The 19,780-nt window shown below is 47.5% G+C and overlaps 1 protein-coding gene across 3 annotated transcripts in view; it reads left to right on the top strand.

The window, feature by feature from the left end:
* Positions 1-4,010: 4,010 nt before the first annotated feature.
* VWA3A (von Willebrand factor A domain containing 3A) overlaps positions 4,011-19,780 on the top strand; it is a 43,950-nt gene continuing 28,180 nt past the window's right edge. Inside the window, exons 1-7 of one of the 3 annotated variants that reach the window (XM_088801163.1) lie at positions 4,011-5,463; positions 9,800-10,059; positions 10,984-11,107; positions 14,196-14,317; positions 14,394-14,471; positions 16,043-16,097; positions 18,626-18,724. In XM_088801163.1, coding sequence (XP_088657289.1) covers positions 10,985-11,107; positions 14,196-14,317; positions 14,394-14,471; positions 16,043-16,097; positions 18,626-18,724 — 477 coding nt within the window. In that variant the 5' untranslated portion in view covers positions 4,011-5,463; positions 9,800-10,059; position 10,984. Of the gene's footprint in view, positions 5,464-6,010; positions 6,478-9,799; positions 10,060-10,983; positions 11,108-14,195; positions 14,318-14,393; positions 14,472-16,042; positions 16,098-18,625; positions 18,725-19,780 lie in introns of those variants that run through there. The other 2 variants (XM_088801164.1, XM_074322722.2) reach the window with 2 other exon arrangements.

The raw sequence follows: 19,780 nt of genomic DNA, 5'->3' as shown, positions 1-19,780 counted from the left end.
GCCTTGGTGTTCTTATCTGTAGAATGGGGTTAACAGTACCCTACATCATGGGGTTATTGTTAGTTTAAGTGAGATAAAGCATTCAAATGTCAGTGCTGTTATTATTAAATACTTCTCTATAACTGGATTATAACCTGTAAAATGCAAGGAATGTGGCTTTCTTGTATTCCCTAGACACCTGGCACAATGCTGTACTCACCAATTATCATAACTAAATTCGGGGCTAGGTTTTAAAGGAAAATTAGGAAATTATTTTCTGGAGATTTGAAAGACCCAGTCACCTATCTTCCAGGATTGTTTCAGTGAACTTCTTCCTGAAAGCAAAGGCTTGCCTAGATCAGCAAGTGTGGTTATTTTATTGGTAAGTATTTGACTATAATATATGCCAGTTTCATTGACCTTAGGATTTTCTGTGGACTCAAGACCCCTTACCACTGAACTCACAGTGTTCTAATATTGATACCTACACAGAGCACCAGGATGACACGAGCACCCTATTGATCCTGAGAACTCTGGAGTCTTCAACCTTGTGAGTTCTCCGATATCTTGGAGCCATACATTTGGTATGTTTCGTAAAGACTTGGTTCTGCCAAGATGGTTTTAATTATTTCTGCTAAAAGGAATAGGCTCAAGGATTTTATCTCATTTTGGATGTAGTTGTCCCCAACTGACGGTTGTATGGCGCTTCAGTACATATTGCCAGTGTCACTATTAAATTAATCCCCATTTATTATCTGTCAGGGAAAATCAGTAAAATTAATGCTGTGCCCTGACTGGCACTCTTTACATGTTATCTAAATATTTAATCGTCCAAGACAACTCAGGCATTTTCCTAAGTTAAAAAGTAAAAATTCAATATATAACTGCTTTGTTCTTTATGACAAAATGCAAATGAAGTTGAAGAACCAATCAAAATCCATTATCCATAATAAATTGGTGTAGGGGAAAAAATAAACCACGTATCTAAGAAAACTTCGACTACCTCGTCTTCTACATATTTTGCAGATACAGTTAGTGAGGAGCAGAATGGACTCGTGTTGCAGTCTGACCACCACGCACACACCCCACTCTAAGGCTTTACCTTACTTCTGCTTTCATGCTCATCAGTAACTTTCTTGTCCTAAGTGCTGTGTGGAGAAGGATGTTACCATGACCCTAAAATGGGACAAAAGGAATTTTTTTTTTTTTACCATAAAACATCTGTAATTTTTTAAAAATGAATATAGAAAATGAAAAGTCCTCACCCCCACAATCCACCTTCCAGAGATTACTGCTGTTAGCAGTTTTTAGGTATTTTTCCAGACATTTTGCTATTATAGGTAAGCGGGAGGGAGAAAGGGAGGGAGACAGACAGACAGACAGATAGATGATAGATAGATCTCCTGTTTAGTTTTAACAGAAGCAAGATCATATACTTATCTGCCACTACTTTTTTTAAAAACTTAATTTATGATGAATATCTTCTGTGTCGGTAAATCCAGCTCTCATTTTAAATAGCTATCTAGTGTGCGCACCAAAAAAATGTATGCACATTTTAAGAAAGGAAAAAAATGTTAAAATTTTAATACAATGAATGACACTAGCACTCATTTGATTAATGCCATCTTTTGAGGGAACGTCATACTACACATCGCTACCATAATTCAATTCAACTTCAAAAAGTAACACATAGATAACGTCTCTTAAAATGTGCACATTTTTTAGGCACCCCCGATATATATACCTCTCCCTGTTTGTGTATATTTCGGTTGCTCCCAAGTATTTGCAATTACAAGTAACGCTGTGATTTTAGACCTTAGATAACAGAAACTTCTCAAATAACCTGACATTCTAACTGAAGCATATCAACTACTCTTTAAGGCAACTCATATTTTTAAAAGCTCTCTGGTTAAGAAGTAGTGGCATTCAATTAGAGTTTGGAGAAAGAAACTAACATTAAATTCATGTTATGTGCTTTTCCGTGTCATCTTCATCCTCTGCCTGTGAAGTAGGAGGTAGTATCTTACAGACTAGGAAACTTCCGATCAGAAGAGCGAACAATTTGCCCCAAGTCCTTTACTTGTAATTAGTGAATTGGGTTTCCAACCTAGGTTCCCTGCCTTCAGATCACGGACACTGCTGTCCCACATCGCCGGTTTGGCTAGACGAAAGGGAATAAAAATAGCCTGTCCCACTTGCGTGATTTCTTGGCTCAGGCACAAGCAGCTAAATCTATGGTTTGCTTCTTCTGGATGTGGACTGCAAACCACCATAAAAGGTAGTCCCTACTTAGAAATAATCTGAATGTTATATATTTTGTTGGGGAAAAAAAGTATGTAAGTTATTATTAAGTTGTTTGTGTTTAAGCTTCCATCATTTCCCTCTCATTGTCAAGCTTTGTCTCTGCAGTTGTCTCTAAGGGGTATTTTATAGTGTTGACTTCCTTGGTTTGTGAATTAGATGATGTCACCCATTGATTTATCGGGACCCTTTCAGGAATTGAACACCCAGGGAAATTTATCCAAACGGGGTATCCCCTGTCCCCACTGAAGTACTTAAAAAAAAATCAACTAGGTCCCTGTGACCTTGTTGATGGGGAATCTGTTGGTTATTGGGTTACCTTGGGTTGTTCAGAGGTCCGGGGCTCAAACATTAGAAGGGCCCTTCCGGTCATGTGTCATCTGCCTGCACTTACCGAGACAGTAACTGTCCCAGGCCTAGTCGTGCTGTGTCCCTCCCACACTTGTGGCATGGTAAACTTTGGGGAGCTGTGAACCCCTGTGCCTGTGGACTTTCTCCCTGAGCACACTGGCGACCCATTTCCTCTTAAGTCTTGCCATCTCACCAAAGCATTGCTACCAAACACTGAGCAGGTCTCTGCTCCCTCTGATTTTCAGATCTCCGATTTCTTGACTTCCGGGGACGAACCTCTCCCCCTTTGGCTTCCCTCACAGGCATGTTTGCTGAGTACCCATGTCCCCTTCTTTGGTAAGATGACACAAACAAAACCCAGCTCTTCTGTTTGGAACACTCCCCCTTTCGTACCCTCAGGCCATGTGGTTTCTCTGGCTCCAGGGCTGGACCCGGAAGCCAGGCCTGGCCAAGGCGTAGTGCCAGGTTCAGTAATGGGCATGTCCTTTGACCAAGCCAAGCCTGGGACTTTGCCAGAACTCCTGGAAAAGAGGTGTTCTCCTTCCTTTAGGGTTGGTATGTCGGGGGGTGTGGGGAGCTTATTGCTCTGGTGTCCACGCGACCTCTCATGAAGATCCTGCCTAAGGATAAAGCCATCGCAGAAGAAAGGAAGCTGTGAAATGGAGCTGTTCTCTTAGCATCACTTCAGCCTGTGCATCGAGCCTTGCCTGAAGCCACAACAATCCCTGGATTTTTCTGTTATTTGAGTAAATTCCCTTTGTTCCTTAAGCCAGTTTGAGTTGGGTTTCTGTCCCTTTTAACTGAAAGAATCTTGATACACTCCCACTTTCCTCTTCACATTAAACGCATCCTTCCTTCCTGTACTTGGGCGTGTCACTTAATATTTCAGTTTGCCTATTAGGCTTTTACAAAAGGCAGAAAAGACTGTTGACGTCAGGCTGCTCCTTCTCAACCCAACAAAAAGCACCTGCTACTGGCTTGAAATGGAGGTAAGAAACAAAGCAAAATGCAAATTAATATCTAAAAATACATATCACACAATAATATATTGTCTTAGTCTGTTTGGGGTGCTGTCACAAAATACCACAGACTACCGTATTTCCCCGAAAATAAGACCTAGCTGGACGGTCAGCTCTAATGCATCTTTTGGAGCAAAAATTAATATAAGACCCGGTCTCATATAAGACCGGGTCTTATATTAATATTATTATTATTATTATTATATCTGGTCTTATATTAAAATAAGACCGGGTCTTATACTAGTTTTTGCTCCAAAAGACGCATTAGAGCTGATGGTCCGGCTAGGTCTTATTTCTGGGGAAACACTGTAGGTGGCTTATAAAAAACAAAATTTTTTTTTTAAACAAATTTAACTTGATGTTAACTAGACTTACTGTGGTGATCATTTTGCCATATATGCAGTCATCAAATCATTATGTTGTATACTTGAAACTAATATAATGTTACATGTCAATTATATCTCAATTTTAAGAAAAAAGAGGCTGAAAACAAAATCATCAGTCACCAAAATCTCTGCTTATTCCAGCACATAAGGGTTTTAAGGACTAAATATGGCACATTACTGCAGTATTTTTCAAAAAGTTAAAAGAGCTTTAGAATTTCTTTTCAGATTAAAAAAATGAATGCGGTGCTTATACCGTGTTTTATATAACATCCCCATAGACTGATGCAGCATTCCATAATCCCAAGACATCTAAATAGTCACATTAAACAATAAAGACTAGCTTTATGCCAGTTCATGTCAGGTTTTGCCACCAAGTGAGCCTGCTGAGAACTTAAGAAAAAACTTTGTTTTTAGGCTCTTTTAAAGTCCCTTGCTTCATGCATTTTATTTTTGTGTCTTACAGACATAAAATCTCAATGCACAAAGATGTAAAACAATGTTCATTGCAACAGCACTTTAAAAAAGTTTGTTCCTCACAGTTCTGGAAGCTGGAAGTCCAAGACCAGGGTGCCAGCGTGGTCGGGTAAGGGCCCTCTTTGGGCTGCAGACTTCTCCTGTACCCTCACATGGTGGAGGGGGCTAGAGAGCTCTGAGAGTGCTTTTTATCAAGGCCCTCATGCCGTATGAGAGGGCTCTGCCCTCGTGACCTCATCATGAGGCCCCAGCTCCCAATACCCTTCATTACCTTGGGGTTACGTTTCCAACATGGATTTTGGTGTGATACACATTCAGACCATAGCAAATGTATTTTGGGGAATGGGACCAGGTTCGAGCTCCTAAATAAAGACCAGAGATAAGTTGACCCTGATCAGGTCCCAAGAACTAAGGTAAGAGAAACTCCTTGCTGTGCTTCGATCCCTACGCAGGGCCACTCATGAGCCACCTGCAGTCTGAGGAGAGCCGAGCACACTGGTGCCCACACGTAGCTTTCCTACGGCCTGAACAGCTTACTCTGCTTGACCCAGAACATCTGTGTAAGCACAGGCAGAAAAAAGTAACAAGGATTTTGCAGTGCTGGGTTTATGTCTTGTAAAATGTTGAAAACCCATGGATCCAGGAGCAAAGGGAGTTGTAAGCATGATAAACTCTGTCTTGGGTCCCTGTGTCTCCAAACACGGCTTCAAAGCTGGCCAGCCCCTTCCACCCAGGGTGTCCTCCAGTAAGGTGGGCCAAGGCCCCTCACCTCCTGTTCCCAGAGTAGTCATTGGTTGGTTGCTGTCAGCCACTCGTGACTTAACTTTTCTCACTTCCTTACCTCTTTCCGATCTCCGTCCTCTCCTGCCTTGGTGGTGTTGGCCAAATGCCCCGGATTTACACCCGCTGCTCTCAGCCCATGACTATTCTGCCCAGAGTGCCTGGTGGTATAGGTAAGCAGTTTCTGTTTGGAAGGGTTTTTTGTTGTTTCTGACCTGGCCTATGGGAGCCACTGCTGGGGTCAACCTCTGAGGTGTTCTCTGCCATATGGTGACAACCCCAGCAGTGTGTGTTCTACATTATAGAAGATTCATAAAGTGAAGACAGTGATTTGAGAGATGATCTGGATGAGAGAAACTAAGTACAGAGACCTGAGCCACTTACAGGCAGGTTGACATGGGGTACATCACTTCGTCCCTCTTGGCATCCATAAAAGAAACAGCTGAAGAGGTCCCCAACTATGGGCCAAGGGCTGGTGACATCATAATCACCTGGGTCTGTCGGTACAGCCTCACGTTCCCAGCTTTAGCACCGTTCTGTTTCACTCTCCCAGGTGGCCGTGTGTGTTTTTTCTTCGCAAACCACCCAGATGCTTCTGATGGGCACCTGGGTTGGGGAACTACCGCAGTAGATGACATCTTCAGGAAGTCACTGAGCTTGCTGTTTTCTTAGGTCTGGGGGGGCTGGACCTGGTGGGTGTGGGGGGCTTCCAGACCTCTCCCAGGGACCCCAGGGAATCTGAGGGGGAAGAGAAAGTGACTGCCTTTCACACTGTCTCTGGTATCTTCCTTTTTACCACAGGAAGGTAGCAGGCACCAGGGCTTTGCTGGTCTAAACCATCATTCTCTGCTGACCCAGAAGTTCTAAAAATAGAAAAGAGGTCTGGATCCTGCTTCCAGGCTTAATGGGGGTGGAGGGAAGCAGAGTACCCTGGGAGAGCTTCTTAACAGCAGAGGGACGGAGCTTCCCTAGGGTGAGGAAGGTTTTTCTGTTGTCCCTGCCTCAAGCTGCAATGGTACAGCCTGTTACCTTGGAGATGGGTAACACTTCCCGGCAGGGCAAGCTTCACTGTTGAGTTGCTGGGAGGAACTAAAAGTGGGAACCGGGAAAAGCAGGGTCGGTCCTGTGATGACCAGGGGCCCTTCTCCCAAAGACGGTAACCTAATGCAGTTGAAATGCAGTTGAGGGTGAGTGACGGGTTGACAGGTGGTAAGAGAGGGTGGGGCAGATGCTAAGCTCTGGACTGAACAATCGAGGGGGCTTGGGGTCTTAGTCCTGTGCTCCCTACATGCCAGGCATCGTGCTAGGTGTTGGGGTGCAACTGTAGACAAGTGATGGGGCTGGTCGGGAGAAGGACCACGGCAACTGGGTATGAGACGGGCCAGCAATTGGAGGACACTTTCCTCTGGGAATTGGGGGGCAGCAAATGGGGTTCAGGAAAGACTTCCTGAGTTCTCGTCAACCAGAGGGCAAAGGACATTTCTAGAAGCAGGTTCAACTTGGGCAAAGAAGGGCATGAGACAGCAAGGTGCGTGTAAGTGTTGCCAGGGACCGTAGGAGGAGGAGATGAGGTGGGGAGGTAGCAGGGAACAGCCCCTGCAGGAACGACAAGCCTGGCAAACCAGGTTCCCTGTGCTTCTCCATGGTGCTGCGGGGCCGCGCTGGGTTCCCAACAGGCAGCACGATGACACCGGCGCACTGGACAGAGCGTTCTGGCGGCAGAGTGTAAAATGCGTGGATGGGGGCAAGGCTGGAGCTTATTTGTCAGTTAAAAGTACGCACCCTGGGGATGGCTTTATCTGGGGTGAACACTTAGGAGAGTCCTAGATCCAGCTGTTAGCCAGACGCGACGTTAGCTGAAGAGTTTTTTTTTTTTTTTTATCCACTAATCGGGTCTCTCTCTCTCTATGGCCAAGGACCATTTTGCATGTTCCCTTCCTGCCCACTCCCCCAGGGCCCTGTGGCCCACCTTTGTCTAAACTCTGGACCTGCCCTGAATACATTTATTCAACAACTGTGTTTGGAGGAGCTGCTGTGTTCTAGGCACTGTTTTACGCCATTCCAGCAGTGAACCACACTGCCGTGTCTCCGCGAAAATAAGACCCAGCCGGACCATCAGCTCTAATGTGTCTTTGGGACCAAAACTTAATATAAGACCCGGTCTTATTTTACTATAATATAAGACCGGGTATACTATGGTATAGAATAGAATAGAATATCGGGTCTTATATTAATTTTTGCTCCAAAAGACGCATTAGAGCTGATGGTCTGGCTAGGTCTTATTTTCGGGGAAACACGGTAAGTTGCTGCTTGGTGGAACTCGCTTCTAGTATGTTGATGGGGGGCAGGGAGGGGGAGAGACAGATCAGTAAGTATATAGAACGTGCAGGGATGAAGCGTGCTAAGGAGAAAGCAGGGCAGAGGTGCTGCTGTCTGAGACGCACTGCTCAGAGGAGACCCGTCTACGAAGCTTCCATTTCAGCAAAGGCCTGGGGGTAAGGGCTGTGTCCTGTCCGTCCCCCCCCCCCCCGCCCACCCCTCCAGTGCCAGCTCCGGCACCCGGAAGGACCCTATAATGTTCACGGAATTAAGGGTTGCTCGAGTGTCACCTGCTGAAGTGCTTGAAGACGGAGCCCATTCTTGATGGTAGTCTCCATTTCTGTAGTGCTTTGTATTTTACAAAGCCCTTCACGTTCTCAATTCCAGTGGCTCCTCTTGACGAGGGAGCTGAAGTAGGCTGGGTCTACTGTTTTCCCCATTCCATTCTGCAGATGAAACCAACCGAAGGTCCAGTGCTCTTTCCTCACACACGGTGTTCTGTTAGCTTTCTGCAGCCCAAACCCTCCTCCACCAGCCCTCACAAGTCACCCCAGAATCCACTCCTGCGGGCCTCTAAGTCATTAAGTGTCGTTAATCACTCACTGCAAGGAAGCTGAGACACTGCGGGGTGGCCGGGGTTCCTGGGATGTTCCTGTTTCAATAGGCTGCCACTAGAGTCTCCCAGCCAAGTGCACTGAAGTAAAGCCAGTTTTTCTTAAAGATGTTGTCACATTGCTGCTTCTCCAAAAGCAAAGCATCCTCTGAATAAAAGATTAAAGACCCAAAAGAGAAAAGCAAGTTACCAAACCACCATTAGGCTATTTAACAATGATTTCGTAAGGAAAGCACTCTCATGTGCAAGCAGCAACTTCATTGGGGGAGATTGCATATGTGTGTGTGTGTACATATATATATATGGCAAATAACAGAAACCTAAATGAGCTAGCTTAAGCAGAAAGGTAGGGAATTATAAAGAAGGGGGTATTTCTTGGAACCTGAGAGCAGAAAGTGAGTTCTCACAAGTGCCTGGGATCACTAATTAGAAATTCAAGAACCAAGATAGTTCTCAACCTCCTCTCCCTTCACCTCCCACCTCAAAATATTTATCATCTGCCAGTCCCTGCGTTCACCTCAGTTACAATCTAATGGGACAGACACCAATTTTTAAAAATCACACTAATGGTTAATGTATCATTCTACGTTAAGATAAGTGCTCTGAAAGAAAGGAACAGAGTTCTGTGGTAGTTTGTATGACACAAAGGAACCTAAGTAAAGAGCTATTCTGGAGAAGACGTCCCGAGGAAGTGACATTGGAGCTGCAATGTCAAGGACGTGGAGGTTCTGGGAGAACAGCGTTCCAGGGCAGAGGGCACATGCCAAGGCCCTGTGGTCACAGGAGCAGGGTCGCAGCAGTCCAGGAACTGCAGAGGAGGTGTGGTGGGACAGAGGGCAAGTGGGAGAGCTGGAGAGAGACGTGGGTGGGCAGCAGCCAGCCCAGGTGAGGCCTCAGGTGCCATCGTAAGGATAGTTGTCTTCATCCTAGAATAAAGGGAAATCTTGAACAGTTTTCAGTAGGAGGGACAAGCGGAGGGGTAACACTGGATTTGGGTCTTTAAATGACTACTCTGGCTTCAGTGAGGAGAACAGATTGGGTGAGAGGACGGGGTGGGCAGGGAGGGAAGGAGGCCGCGTAGGGTCTAGTGAAGTTGTCTGTGGAGAGATGACGGTGGCCTGGACAGGAAAAATGTCGGTAGAGACAGATCAGTGGAGAGATTTGAGAGAGGTGAAATGAACAAGATTAGGTGATGGGTTGGCTGTGGGAAATGAGGTGTCAAGAATAATGGCTAGGTTTCGGACTCATAGACGTAGGTGGATGGTGACTTGCTCTAATGAAAAGAGGATAGGTCTGTAGGGTGTGTGGATTCAGCCCTGGACATGTTGAGTTTGTGGTGCTCGGTCTGGGTGGTTGACATACAGTTGGCAGTTGTGTGGCTAGTAGTTCAAGCCATGGACGAGGATGAGATTGCCTAGGGAAAGATGAAAAAGTGGGGAGAGGAAGAAAGGCTCACATGCTCGGGAGGCCTGCAGAGGGGACAGAGGAGCTGGCAGAGCAGGGAGGGAGGACCCCGGAGAGACTGGCCCAGGGAACCCAAGGCTGGACGACCCCTAACTCCACTTCTCTGCACACAGGCTTCTCCTGCTCTGCGTGCACATGGTGGCCCCACAACTCCTAATTCCGCTTCCCAGAGAATCTGGCTGATCCATCATGGAGGAAGTCTGCCACTGATTCAATAAGCCGAGAAGAAAAGGCTGTAGGACTCGCCCGTGGGCGCAGGTGCAGGTCGCAGAGAAAACGCAGTACTTCTCCGCACCCCTCCTCCGTGGAATCACTGTGCTCCCTTGCTGCCCTCTCTGCCTGCTCTTCACAGGGCCACCTCCTCCTCCTTCAGGTAGACACCGTCACTGACCACCTGACCTATGCAGAGTAGGTCCCTGTCCTGACGACTCTCTGTCGTCGTAGCATCCCCTGCACAGCGCTTTCCACCATCTGTGATTGCTATGTGTAATTTGTGAACACCAGTCTCCCCTCGAGAAAGACGCTCTGCAAAGGACAAGGGCACTGTCCAGCTTAGTGGTTCTCACCTGGGGCTGATGTGCTCCCGGCAGACCTCAGGCCACGTCGTAGAGACATTCTTGGTTGTCACCGCTTGCGGGGCAGAAGTGCTACTGGCATCCAGTAGGTAAAGTCAGGGAGGTTGCTAAGCATTCCACAATGCACAGGGCCGCTTCACAGCAAAGCATTAGCTGGTCCAAAGTGTTAGTCGTGCTGAGGGTGGCAAACCTGTTACCTTGCTCCCCTTGGTGTCCTCAGCACCCAGACAAGCCTGACACCTCGTAGGTGTTCAGGAAGTACTGGATGAATGAATTAAAGGGGAGTTGAGCTGAATCTAAACCCCCCTTCCCTCCCCCCACCACCTATGGCTTTGTCTTGATGCTGCACTTCTCTTTTCTGGAATTCTTTTCCTCCCTAGGAAATAGGCATTGGATATTTTTATAATGGCTACAGGAACTAGCCTTGCCTTCCGTGGCCAAGGTAAAGAGTATTTGCTCCGGGGAGTTGAGGGGGAAATGCCTGCCTTAAGTGAGACTGGGTAAATGGCCGTTGCATCAGCGCGTGCCTGAGGGCTTCGGTTAGGTACCTACCAGAACAGTAGAATAGATCGTCTCACGAACCTGGAGTCCACATTTTACTAGGGCTCTACAGGAACCTTTCCCAGTGACTGCACAGAAATAAAAACGGTTTGGGAAGCGCTGGCAGCATAGAATCAACGTCCAGTGCTGGGGTGCTGATTGAATCACTTTATGTTTTGTAGCATGAAGAGAAGCACTGACAGAGGGCGGAAGAAGCGATTGAACCAGAAAGATGTCAGTGGACTTGGCCAAAATCCAGACAATGGACTACTGGTTACACACATTAACCAGACGCAGGATTTACTGGTAAAAACCGTGTTTACAAATCATAGTGAGGGGAGGCAGAATGCGTTAGTTAAGCTCTGGGTGTTTCCTCTCTTCACAGAGGATCCCAGGAGTGAAAGAGATTGAGTACTCAGCCCTGATAGCCCCTGCCTTTAGAGGTGACTGAAGGATCTCCATGCTGTTTATAGAGGTGACATAGTCTTCTCGGCCACGCCATTAAACATCCAGGAGCATGTAAAGAGCCTGTCCATGTTATCAAAGCCTGAAGTCAGAATTTAGTTCTCGAATTCCCCTCCCTAAGACTTTTTTCTTTTAGGATTCCCTAAAATCTAGATCTAAACATCAGTTTCAGGAAGTGCTATTGGAGCAAGAGAGTTTGGGCAGGAGAATCAACCTCTAGAATAACCCGAACTATGGTTTTAGGCCGACTCTCAGTGTGTAAATTAGCTGTCTTCCCGAGATGGCGAGTGGATTGTCTAGAACTTAGAATTTATCCTACCATGGAAATGACAGGCATCGGGTTGCCAGGTGCAAGCCTGACCCATAACCGTTTATGTAATCTACGCTGGAGTTTAAATCTCAGACCTTTGACGTGATCATCAAAAACAATACAATGCTAGTGCTGGCAACTCAACAATCAGGAAAACAGTCATGTTTTGCTTAAGTGTTGGCACTCATGGGAAAGCACATTTGATTAAAAGGAAATGAGGAAATGTCAAAAGAGTCTTGAGATTCTGAAGGATTCTTTCAGTGACTTCAGATATTGATGCTATGTCCTTATTTCATCTCATTTCATATAAACGCATGACTTCCCAGGGGTCCAGGGACCGGTCCTACAGTTACCCGCCTCACAAATGAACAGCAGTGGGAAAGAGGGAAAGGATCACCCCAACACAAAGACCTTGCTGTTGTCTGTGTAAAGCACAGCCTATGAAAAGCACACAATCACTATGCCCTACAGTCAAAATCTAGACTCTTCAATAGTGGATCTTCAAATATTAATAATGCAGCATCCACGCCCAAAACATAATGGATCATTTCAAATGAAAGTAAAGTGGAAGGTGAATTATAGGTCTGCCATGCTGTTAGCCACTAGGGAAGGGGTTGAGTCCGAAAGGACGAGAACAGTGACATCTAGTGTTCATATGTGTGACGGTGTTTCCCTAAGTGCGGGACCCAGACGATGGTTTCAGGTGGTGCTGTTCAAAGGCAGGACATAGCAGACGCACATAATGGGAAAGTTAGCTTGTCAGTAGTTCTCTCTCAGTCCTTAATGAAGATAGTCGGAGTTGGCGCTGATTTAAAGACAAGCACACGGCGGTAGCTATTCTGTTTGGGTTTGAATCCCAGCTCCGCCACTCACTAGCTGCATGACTTTGGGCAAACTCAATTCTCCAGGCCTCAGTTTCCTGGTCAGTAAAATGGGGTTAATGATGGCACCTACATTTTAGAATTTAAATGAGTTAATTTATGGAAAGTACTTGACACATAATAAGTGCTACTTAAGTGTTTGCTTTAATTATTAGTATTTTTCACACTGCTTTAACACTTGGCCATTTCCTTTTGAAACAGAGAAAAAACAGGCCTCAGGCACAGAACGTAAGGCACAACACGCTGGAATATAAAAGCAGCATTTTATTTTCATTGTCTTCATTTTTATGGTTACCTTCCACTGTTGTTGAGAGCTGTTTGTGCAGAAACACTCAAGGCTGTGTTCTGTGCCATGGTCTACAGTGCCAATTTTGCAGGTGACGAGAGAGAGCATGACTTGGTCAGCCTCACAGAGCTAGTAAATGGAGACCGCAGTGTACTTGTTTTGTTCCTTGGAGACTGAGATTGTCTGCCAATTATTTAGTACAGGTTCACTGCAGGAATTGTAATAATTGCACAAGCCAATAGCAACAGGATAATATCTCTTAATAAGTCAATAACGAAATTACACACTTCAAATGAAATTCAAGTTGTTTCAGGCAAGAGGAGTTTAAGGGAAATAAAGTCCAAATTGAAGTGTGTACCTTTCTATGGGTGGGCTCTTGGAAGAGTTAGCTTAGCCTTTTCCAGCCGCCACCCCAGCCAAAGTGACCTGCCCATTTCCAACTAGTCATTCTCTGTGACATTTCTCTGCTCCGTCTTCCGAATAGAACTGTTTGTTTCTGAAGTTGTATCCATTGATTTCATTTCTTCACTGTGCATCCCCCTACACCAGGTGTAAGCTCCAAGAAGGCGAGAACGTTTCTGACTTGTTCACACGGTAGCTTCAGCACCAGGGACAGTGCCTCATTCACAGTAGGGCTTAGAGAAGGGAGGAAATGCCAGCCTCCGAAAGGGGCAAGCAAAGTGGGCTCAAAGCCTCAGGTCAGCTGTCCCCACCCTCTGGCTCCCAGGAAGCTTCGCCAATGCTGAATGCTTGCCAGGAAGGACGTCAGCCCTACCACCGAGGCCACCACCCACACCCTGAGCTTGGCACTATGGAAGTGACACAGGTGTCCTTAGGTACAAGTAAGGCGTTTGTTTCACGGCCAGACTCCTGTGATGGCTGGGAAATTCTTCCTGTAAAACTCATCACCCATCGCTCCTGCTTCTGGCCTTTGGATGGACAGGATAAGCCCACTCCCTCTTCCATCCGTCAACAAGTTTGTTGGGGGCCCTCAGACTGAGAGGGAGGCAGAACTCACCCACCTGAAATGGTACGCAGAATGCAAGTGTGGAAATAAACAAAGACCTCCCCAATGAGAACAAACAGGCAATTTACTCAGAGCTTGCTCTAGCAAGAGAGGCAGCCACCGTCCCCATAGTTGGTAGAGAGTCGGAGGCAGGCAGGAGAGAGGGAAAGCTTGCAGTGAGAAAGGGAGGGGCGAGGTGTGCCCCAAAGGAGGCTGTCAGCAGGGCTCATAGAGGCAGCACATCCTATGGGATTGGTTAGGGGGCATGTCATCGGGAAACATGACAACCAATAGGAAAGCTGACCCTATTAACCGAGTCCTTCACTCAGGTAAGATCAGTCTGAGTTGGCAACCCTTGGGCATGTGTGTGGAGAGACTCTACGGCGTCCTCAGCCTCGCCCTTGCTTTCCATGGCTTTCCATTTGATGCTGGCTTCTTTCTCACAGAGGCTGCAGGACGAGCCCCAGCATTCAGCTTGGGAAGACTCCGAAGATTGGCTTTCAACTCACAGTTTAGAGCTTGAGAAACTCACCTTGGCTGACCTGATAAGCCAGGGCACAACTGTGCTGTAAGTCTGAAGCCATTCCCTCACCCCCAGCCTGCAGTGGCACACCCAGTCCCTTCATAAGGTTTTGCTTCTTCAGGGAGGAGGGCAGCGATGTCATGAAGAAAATGCACTTCTCCACCCAGCTCATCCACCAGTTTGAATCAAAGCTCTTTGAGTAAGTATGTTTTTCAGTGTCCTCCCAACGAGCCCAGAGCTCAAAGATTATGTCATTTCAGCTGCCTGAAAGCGGCTTTGTTCAAAGAACGATCTCTGTGGGACCTTGCACAGGTCTCTTTCCACTTCTAGCCCCAATTTCTTCTTCTCTCAGATAAAGAAGTTGGACCATATTTTTGTCAGCCTTCTAAAATCTATGGTCCCTTTGGATAAACACAAAACCTCACAGCCACATTTGATGTGTAATGGTTAAGAGTGACCACTTTCAGTGACCAGTGGGTTGGGTTTATACTTTTGCAAATGAATGTCAAAAATGCAGGCTTCCCACTGCAAACCAGAGTTTGCTCACACATGCATACATTCCATCCCAGCTTGTAATCTGACCCTTGGTTACTGTTTGCCTGAGGTTTCTTATAAAGCTAGAATAGTCGTTAATGGCTAATATTTATTAATGTGTCAGGAATTCTGCTAAGGGCTGCGTGCATTATCTTATGCAATCCTCACAACAAGTAGAAATAGTAGTAGTATTCTCAAGATAGCCCAAAGTCATTTGCTAAATGATCGATTTGTCCAATTTATCAAAACATTTAAACTGTAACTTTTATAACAATTTTTATTGGGTTGGAAGGTTTAAACGGGTTTTAAAGAATTCTGCAATATTTCAGTTAATTAGTTTTAATTGTGAATCCAGCATTTTAAGGAATGTTCGAGTCTAGTCAGGTAAGTGGTCATTCGGCAAATTGATTTTCAAGGGATTGGCTTTCAGTAAATTGACTTTTGGCAAATTGACTTGGATAGAGTCCAGTTATTGTCTTCATGTTGGAGATGATGAAACTGTGGCTCAGAGAGGTTATGACACCTGTCCAAGGTCACACAGCTGGTAAATGGCAGAGCTGGCTCGCCAAGACAAGCGTGTGTCATTGTGAAGCTCACGCTCGGACCCGATCCCTGCTCACGCATGCCTGTAGCTCGGCTCACCAGCCACGGCCCAGGGCCTCATCCCCGAAGGCCTGCCCCGCCCTTCTCTAGGCCCCCAGATCCCATCGGCCCCATGTGCAGGTGAGTCAGTTCAGTTCAGGGCGCTGAGTCTGACGTGAGCACCTGTTACGTGCAGGTCTCCAAACAGCCACTGGGATGGCTGGCAAGAAGGGAAGTTCAGGGCGTTCCCCTGGCCACTTACTGTTTAGAAACGAAGGCTTTTGTTCATCAGCCTGGAAACTGCTGCCAACCTGCCTCAGTTGCGGCCGTGTGACCAGCTCCCGGTGACCAGGAAGGCTCACCTGGGAACAGCGCTGTGCTCAGGAGAACACCCCCTCCCTCGGAGCCCACCCCTTGTCCCTTCTAGTGTCCGTGGCGCCACCAGAGAGCAGCTCACACGCGTGCCCCGTGCTCCTTTTACAGCTCCCTCCGTCCTTTCCCCCGACAGACAAGTCCCTTCCGTTTCCTCTTCGCTAGATTCTGCCCTATGTTCTCCCACCGCCTTAGACACAGCCACGCTTCTTTCTATGTAAGTGACTGTTGCTCAGTGACAAAGCTGACCTTGGGTGATGATTCTGTCTTGTGTCTTGACAGAGCCATTGAACTCTATCAACACAGAATGCGGTGGCTCGGAGAAAACAGCAGAAAGGTAATTGGGGGGGTTTCGTTCTTTGCCCTCTTGCCCTCATTACCTCTGTATATGTTAGAACCCTTTCGGTTGCAAATGATAGACCCCCAACTGAAACTGGCTTCAGCTGAAAAAGGAATTTCTTGACCTACATAAATGAAAAACCAAAGAACCCAGACATAGCTGTGTCCGGGGACTCGAACGATGTCACCTCTTTGTCTCTGGGCTCTGCTTTCCTCGGAGTTGGTCTTATTCTCGGGAAGGCTGTCCCCAGGCTTGGGACGATGGTCATCAGGAGCTCTAAGCGTACGTGTCTCCAGCTAGAGTGACATGTTGGAAGGGACCTCACCTCATTTTCTCAGTGCATCTTCCCAGGGCCTGGGGTTGACCTTGGCTGGGCTCCTTTAGACTCCTGTCCATCACCAGGGGCGTAAGCTGTACTAAGGAAAGCCAGGGGTGGGGAGAGGGGCAGACTGGGGACGCACCTCCCACCCGCAACCTCATGGACTGAGAAAGGGAGACAGATGGTTATACATGGAAAGCCAGAGTGTTGTTACCGGAAGAGGAAACAGATCCCAGGCAGGTGAGGACAGCAGATGTCCCCTCGGCCATTTCACCTCAGACCCGAAACGAGACGCGTCCGACTGAGGCTGACCATCTGCGCATAACTTTTCTTGAAAGTTTGATTAAAAGTCTTCCTCAGACCCCGAGGGTAGAAGAGTGATTGTGGGCATTTAATTAACCTTTGATTTGCTTTCTTATTTGTTTTAGCCTATTTTCCTAGTCAGTTACTTTTCTGGCTCACCGTTTGCTTTCACCTTAGGCATTTTCTGGAGAGATTTTGGTTGTCACGAATGGGAAGGGAGGTTGCCAGGGAAGCTGCTAAACATCCTACCACACCTAGGCCAGCTCCCCACAGCAGAGGATTGTCTGGCCTGAAGGTGGTGCAGAGGCTGACAAATCCTGGTGTAGATACAGAAGAGAAAGGGAGGTGGAGCTCTCACCTGTGCTGCTCAAGCGTTAACATGCAGCCAAAGCCCCCGGTTTGGGGGTGGGGGCGTCCTGTTAAAATGCAGACTCTAATTTGGTAAGTCTGCAGCGGGGCCTGGGACTCCGTGTCTGTCAAGCACCCAGGCCATGGGACTGCTGTCAGTCCATGGCTGACGCCTGCAGGAGCAGCTTCCCGGGCGTCCCAATATGTAGTCTTCAGGATGAGCAGGAGGGTCTGTCCGGCAAAAGAGGGTAAGGAGGGCCAGCCAGTGAGTGGAAGGAAAGACAGGAAAAGGTGCAGTGCGGAAAGGCCAGTGAGCTCTCTGTTTCAGCTCGTTCAAACTGTGTCCTGTGCCACGCAGAGTTCCAGAAAGCTAGGAACGAAGATTTGACCGTTGGGTTTGGCAAGAGTGAGGTCATTGATCCCCTCGATAAATGTGGCTTCAGAGGAGTGGGGCGGAGATTGCCTGAAGTGAGTGGGTCTCAGAGAAGTGGGGGGCAAGGAAGCGTTGCTAATATGGGAAGCAGAGAAGTGAAGTGGCAGCAGGAGGGAGAGGTGGGTCCTGAAAGTTTATTTCCTTGTGAAGACGGGCGAGGTTATGGCCAGTTTGTAGGGTGATGGAAATCGTGCAATGGGCAGGTAGGAGAAGGGATGATTAGAGAAGCAAAGTTCCTATTTGGCGAGAGAACATGCAGTCTTGCCAGTCAAAGCGGTGGCCTTAGGTCTTTGAGAGTTGGCCTCAATGCTAGTAACAGGAAGAAGGCGAAACGTGTGAGCATAAGGGCAGGTAGGTTGGTAGATTCCGTGTGGAAAGACTGAAAAAAACTAACGTTGGATTTGTTTGTTTTCTTTGTGAAATTGGAGGCCAAATCACTTGCCAAGAGAGTGCGTTGGAGGTGTGAGAGGTGTAAAATACTCATCTCTGAGAGCAGAGAATTGAACTGAACGGGAAAATTGGATATCCAGTAAAGCAGGATTTAAGGCAAAGAGCAACAGATGGGACCACCTGCCCCTAGAGAACCATCAATTTCACATGAATGAAAATTCTAGTTCCCAGTGCAGCTGTAACAGGATGTGTTTTGTGCAGAACAACCAGCATTGACGTGGAGATGGCAGTAGCTGTTAGAAACATAATTAGGAACTCCCAGAAATACCAGGACAGCCAGCGTGCTGAACACGTCTGCCTTAGATTGTAGAGCAGGCAGGAAATAAACAAGGCTATCGAGACATCACATAAGATACACTGATGTGATGAGGTATCAGGCCTTACCTCATGCAAAGGATGCTTTTCTGTGGTCTCCAGATGGTCTGTAATGGACACGTATGCATAAGAGTGGACAGTAAATATGAAGGGAAAACAACGCAAAGCATAGGTTGCCCCAAATTGGGAGCAGGACCTGGGGTTTGCTTTCCCTTCTGTGCACTGGGCCGGCCAGCCTTCTGCTGCTTCTCGCTGAGGGCGGGAGGGTTGGACCTTCCCCTCATGCGGGGCTTCCCGCGGAGGGCTTAAGAGCAGTGCAGACTTGTGCTGGCTATTTCACACCCTCTTGGGTTTTAGGTATTTGGCCTCATCAAGGGGGCCAGAGTTGGTGTCCTCATTGATGTGTCAGCTGTCAGCAGTGGCCCTCAGAGAGAAGAGTTCCAGAAAGACATCATGGTAAGTCTCTGGGCGTCCATAGAGAAGGATCTGGAACCACCCCCACCACCCCTCCCTCCCCTTTGTGCTAAGTGGCTTTGTTTATAGAAAATGGAAAGGGGGTGTTTTACAAAGAACAATTCACACTTAATTAGCACCTACTGTGAAAGAAATCTGTTGAGTTCCACAAAACCCAACCTCAGCCCTTTCTGGTTGTGTGTGAGCTTCTAGTGTTCTCACCACAGCAGTCCTTACTAACTTGACTTTGTCCCGAGACTGCCACCTCCCCAGTTCCTGGAAAGCATCGCATGTCACAACCTTCCTTCCGGCCCAGGCGACTTCCTTTAGTGTGTCCATCACAGAGACACTAAGAGCTGCAGAGGCAGATGACTGGGGTCGAATCCCCGCCACCTCCACCACTCCTGGGCTCTGTGACCATGTCACCTATTCTCTGTGCCTTGGTCACCTCATCTGTAAAATGGGGGTGATAACAGTGGCCCCTCACAGGGCTGCCAGAGGAACAAAGGAGTTCATGCAGGTTAAGTGCTCGGTACAGAGTATGACATAGAGAAAAACCTCTGTGGTGTCTGTAAAGTGACATGGAGGGGCTATTTTCTTGTGGGAGCTTTGGATGGGGGACCTTAGCAGCAATAGCCAGTTCAAAGATTCTGTAGGGCTCAGGATGGGCCAGTTACCCAGACTTGTGCCCTGTTCCTGGTCCCCACAGGTGTCAGGGAACAGTTGTCAGGGCAGTGTCCCCTTCTAGATGAGTCGAGTTTCCCAAGATCCCCCAGTGGGCTGGTCCAGTGTGAGCCAACGCAAGCCTTGCGTTTGTGGCATGCAGGGGAAATCTCCAGCTGGGGGCGTTCTCCTCCGGCTAGAGAGCATCCCACAGGCTGGCATTGTGCCCATGGCTCCATCCCCAGCTCACATCCCTGGGAGAGAAACTCCCACCCCCCTCTGTCCTCCCTCCCTGGGTGCCACCAGCGCACACACTGAGATGGGGACGCACATCCTCCCCACCCCCTGCCCCCGTGTCTTGCAGCCCTAAGGAGCTGCTCCAGAAGAGAACTGCCG

This window comes from Rhinolophus sinicus, chromosome 10 (genome assembly GCF_057876585.1).
Source record: "Rhinolophus sinicus isolate RSI-liver-muscle chromosome 10, RSI-T2T, whole genome shotgun sequence".
In the NCBI taxonomy this organism is placed as follows: domain Eukaryota; kingdom Metazoa; phylum Chordata; class Mammalia; order Chiroptera; family Rhinolophidae; genus Rhinolophus; species Rhinolophus sinicus.
This window is presented reverse-complemented; position numbering and strand designations above follow the sequence as displayed.